Source organism: Eurytemora carolleeae, unplaced genomic scaffold, assembly GCF_000591075.1.
Source record: "Eurytemora carolleeae unplaced genomic scaffold, Eaff_2.0 scaffold2370, whole genome shotgun sequence".
Taxonomy (NCBI): domain Eukaryota; kingdom Metazoa; phylum Arthropoda; class Copepoda; order Calanoida; family Temoridae; genus Eurytemora; species Eurytemora carolleeae.
Window position 1 is genome coordinate 10,555 of NW_019398271.1, and position 4,780 is coordinate 15,334.

Here is a 4,780-nt window from a genome sequence, read left to right on the forward strand (position 1 = left end):
TTCAATTGAATCATTTCTGTGTAATTGTTATCTAATTAATTGTATGATGCCTAACTTCATCAATTATAAAAAAATTTTAAAACTGAATTGGTAGAAAAATAGTTCAAATGAGCAAGTAATGTGTTTATTTTAACTACAGGATATGACGTCATGTCAGTAGTTCAAATGAACAACAGTTCAAACGAACAATAGTTCAAACGAACAATAGTTCAAACAGGAATAGTTCAAATGAGAATCCACCCGTCTGACTGTAGAAATGGCCTGAAAAAAGTTTTTTTGTGTGATTTTAAGGGATTTCACTTCAAAATTCCTATATTACGCAGTACGTGAACACTAAACTGCCATTAACAGTTCAAAAAATATCGCAAAAAAAACAGCCTATTAAATCATGAAAGTAAAGATAAATTTGTTTTTAGACCTCAAAATGCACTTAATTTCTTTAATATCTTCAAAATGGATTTACTCAAAATTCCCTAGATGACATTTTCCCAAAAATTGAGATATTCATTGTTCAGACCTTTCTTCAAACCGTTTGTTAACAGTTATCAGAAAAGCTTTTCCCTGCGTTTTTAGCTTAAAACTAAAGGGTCCATTAAGTTACAGGTAATTTTCATGTTACTTCTAATAGTTACTGTTTGTTGACTATCTCAATTATATTAACCTCATTAACGGTAAATATTTCAGGAGACATTTAGTCATTTCACATAAAAATATCGCAAAAAAAACAAAGAGCACAATTCAAAGCATCACAATATATTAAATCATTTTTAATTTTTTTTTAAAGTTTCACGCATTCGTTACTAAAATAGTCACAGTCATTGTAAAATTCTATTCATTTATTTTTAACTATCCCATCTTCTTTTAATCATGAATGGTTATTTTTATTCGTTAATAAAATATTCTTCAGTTCGGTAGCTGAACATTTCCCAGAACTAATAATGTTTTCCAGAATTAAGGAATACCACAATTTCAATTTGTTGGTTCAATATATAAGCTTCAACGCCTGGTCACTTTCATGTTAATGTATTGAGACAGATACTCTCCAGTTATACATGTATATTGTAAATCAAAGAATCTAAGTGCATCTCAACACAGCTGAAGTATCTGCAGCAGTCTTTTATCTGTAAGTTGATAACATCAGTTTATCCAAAGGTTCTCTAAACAAGGCAGGGTTCCCTTGTATTCAGACAAATACGCTCCAGGAATATTTGTATTTGATATATTCAGGGATCTAAGTTTACTTCTACAAAGCTGTAGTATCTGCAGTAGTCCTTTGTATGTGAGTTGTTTACAGTTACTCATAATCTGTATAATCATCTGTATAATAAGCATAATCTTCATCTGTGAGGTCACTGCAGTTACGAATGTTCAGGTTCTCTAAACAAGGCAGGGTTCCCTTGTATTCAGAGAGATTTTCTCCAGTTATATTTGTTCCTGATATATCCAGGGTTCTAAGTGTACTTCCACAAAGCTGTAGTATCTGCAGCAGTCCATTATCTGTGAGTTGTTCACAGTACATCATGTTCAGGGTCTCTAAACAAGGCAGGGTTCCCTTGTATTCAGACAGATTCTCTCCAGTTATATTTGTTCCTGATATATTTAGGGATCTCAGTGTACTTCCACAAAGCTGAAGTATATGCAGCAGTCCTCCATTTGTGAGTTGTCTACAGTTTCTCATGTTCAGGTTCTCTAAACAAGGCAGGGTTCCCTTGTATTGAGACAGACTTTCTCCTGTTATTTTTGTATACCCTATATCCAGGGATGTAAGTGTACTTCCACAAAGCTGAAGTATCTGCAGCAGTCCTTTATCTGTAAGTCGTCGACAGGCAATCAATTCTAGATTCTCTAAACAAGGCAGGGTTCCCTTGTATTTAATCAATATTTCACCAGTAATATTCGAATTCTTCAAGGTCAAAGATTTAAGAGTACTCCCACACTGTTCCAATATTTGTAGAAACAAGTCATTATTCAGACCCTCATCACAAGTCAGCTGTAGAGTTTGGAGTTGTTTTGAAACTATGTTGACATTTATTCTATAAATAAATTCAATGCTTCCTCTTATAATCAAGGTAGACAAGGTTGGAAGGGAGAATATTTCATTTAATCCAGTTGATGTAAGTTTAATTGTTAGACAGGTAGTTTCCTTTACAAGTTGAAACCTGAGAATTTCAGGATGTTTCTTCACAAGATACTCAACACCATCATCTAGCATAAATTGCAAGAAGAGGAATCTTTTGTTTCTTTTTAAATACAGGGACTGGCCTATTTACTGTCCTGTAGACTACCCTATGCATGTTTAGGGTTAAAAACTTTTAATAAAACATTTCAAAACTGTTTTTTGTTTGGGTTTAAAACTTTGCAATATTTTATCTTATTTTTTTGGTTTCACGCAATTTCTAAAAAATTGAAGAAAAAACCGTTAAAGAGTGTGAAAAATTTTTCGTAAACGCCCTTAATAAAATCAACAAAGATAACTAACGGTAACTTGAAAAAACAGAAAATATGGAAACAAACATTTCGTCTATACCTTTAAAACTAACGGCTACCTGAATCTTTTTTTCAAAGGTTGGACTAACCGTTAACAAAGTGGCTATAAAAAATTAGAACATGCCCAGCCCTAGGCATAAATATTAGATACCTTAAAGGTACACACCACACATTCAGTACAATTGCCTTGCAAGAACTACTTTATCTTAACTTCAAACAAAACTAGCCAAAAAAACATGTTTCTAATAATCCAATTTTAAATTATTGGGTTTTATGCTAGAAATAGTAAAAGACAGTTTTAAAAACAAAAAACTCAACTTCTTTTATGTATATATTTTATTTGTATGTCTGTTTGTTTGTCCGTTTGTGTTCAATAAACGTCAAAACCCAATCAGGCCCAAATTGTATGACCCAAGGGAAGGTTTATGGATGATCAGAGCTGGGAACTTTTGAATGGTGGATATCGGGATTAATGCTTAATCCACTCTTATTCTTAATCTCCAGATTAAATAATGCTTGTTCTCCTCTTGTTATTAATCTCCAGATTAATTAACCGATTGGGATTAAGAATATCACATTCTAAAGTTTTCAGCTCTGAGTTTCAAAAAGTTGTATCCAAAAGCTTCTTGCATGAACTTTTAAAAACGCACGAAAAAATATTTGAAAATCCGCGAACATTTTTTCTTTTTGTTTTATACTGTACAAAGAGAAGATATTCACAGATAAAGCCACAATTAAAAGTTAAAATAGAGGATGGGAGCAAAGCGGCCTTAAAGCCAAGTATATTTATACCTTGCTTGTCTGTATGTTTGATTGTCTGTCTGTTTGTTGTATCCAATAAACGTCAAAACGGCTGAACCGATCAGGCCCAAATGTTGCATGGGACCTCACATGACCCCAGGGAAGGTTTATGGATGGTTAAAATTTCAAAAGTTGTATCCAAGTAAAATTTTAAAAATGCGTAAACAAAATATTTGTTTTTTAGTTTTTTTTTCTGTACAAAGAGAAGATGTTCGCAGATAAAGACACAATTAAAAGTTAAAATAGAGGATGTGCGCAAAGCGCCCATAAAGCCTAGTAAACTTAAATTTTATGAGATGGAAAAAAAGAACACAGATTCAAAAATCCCCAATTCTGAACAGAAAACTAATTTTTCCTATGACCTATGTTTTTCACTCTTCACTCTTCAGTTAAAGATTTAACTGAACTGTGTACGCCCTTGGAACTTAAAAACAGGTAAAACATATTTATTTCAATGTATCAATTACCTAAAACTGTTTCAACTTCATCAACAAACTTGATGAGCTGAGCTGTTGTAAACTCGGTAGAAAACCTCCAATAATGAACCAGTTTATCCCCACATCCTTCCACTCTGTTCTTGAGAGTAGAGGACACTCCCCTCAGCATCTTCTTACTCCTGTAATCCAGGAACTGCAAAATATATATCACAGAATGTTGAAAGGAAAGAGAATTAGGATAATGCTTGTCAAATCATTTTTTTAATATCGCTGATATCGATGATTAGACAGAGGTTAAAAGGTTACCATTGCTTATCAGACATGCTAATTTAGAAATAGAAGGATACTTAAAATTACGTCTACAGAACCTTAAAGTCAATCAAAGTAAGAAAAGATTGTACCTGAAGAATATGCCTGATTACATCAGTACACATATCGTCCAGTGCAGGAACCCTTGCTATGGTTAGTACACTCATCAGAGGGAGAAGAGAAGTAATCATCTTTCCATTATCTCTGCTTCCTTCAGGTTTACACCTACTAGGTATCTTCTCTTCTTTATCCATGGTTATCCTGAAGTAAATATATACACAGTACTGATGATCAGTTTTAAAGAAATGTGAATTTTTGTATCCAGATTAAGGGGAAGTTAAGGTACACTGCCCCTTTTTTACTTTATTTAAATGACGTCCCAAAATGGATTTGCGTGAGGGCATTTATCAATCTAGTGCTTCTTTTCCACGCCCCATTTTGATTCAATATTATGCAAAAAAAAACATTATCATGTTTGATTCAGTTTAATAATATGCAAAGTCAGAAACAATGGGCTAATTCATGTTAGTGCAAGAATCATGGAAGATAGTAGCAGCATATTTCTCCGGAACCGGGCCACCGGAGGAGACATATAATTACCGGAGTTACAAATTGTCACGCAACCTCCCAGCGGAGGAGGAAAAGATAAATAAACCACGAAACCTACCCTTTATTCTGATAATTTTAACCGTTACACTGTTTGATTTTTAGGGGGGTGGGGGGCAGTGGCGGGGGGGTTCCAGGGG

The 4,780-nt window shown here is 33.7% G+C and overlaps 2 protein-coding genes across 2 annotated transcripts; both read right to left on the reverse strand.

Moving 5' to 3' along the window:
* Positions 1–1,294: 1,294 nt before the first annotated feature.
* On the reverse strand, positions 1,295–2,212 carry LOC111717125 (F-box protein At3g58530). The gene has a single exon (XM_023492634.1). It carries the CDS (start codon positions 2,210–2,212, stop codon positions 1,295–1,297), a length of 918 nt encoding a protein of 305 aa, XP_023348402.1.
* A 1,535-nt stretch (positions 2,213–3,747) lies between these two features.
* On the reverse strand, positions 3,748–4,612 carry LOC111717126 (uncharacterized). Its single transcript, XM_023492635.1, has 2 exons — positions 4,127–4,612; positions 3,748–3,918 (listed from the first exon to the last, which is right to left on the reverse strand). The coding sequence occupies exons 1-2, from the start codon at positions 4,286–4,288 to the stop codon at positions 3,748–3,750; spliced, it is 333 nt and encodes a 110-aa protein (XP_023348403.1). The 5' UTR covers positions 4,289–4,612.
* Between the last annotated feature and the right edge of the window lie 168 nt (positions 4,613–4,780).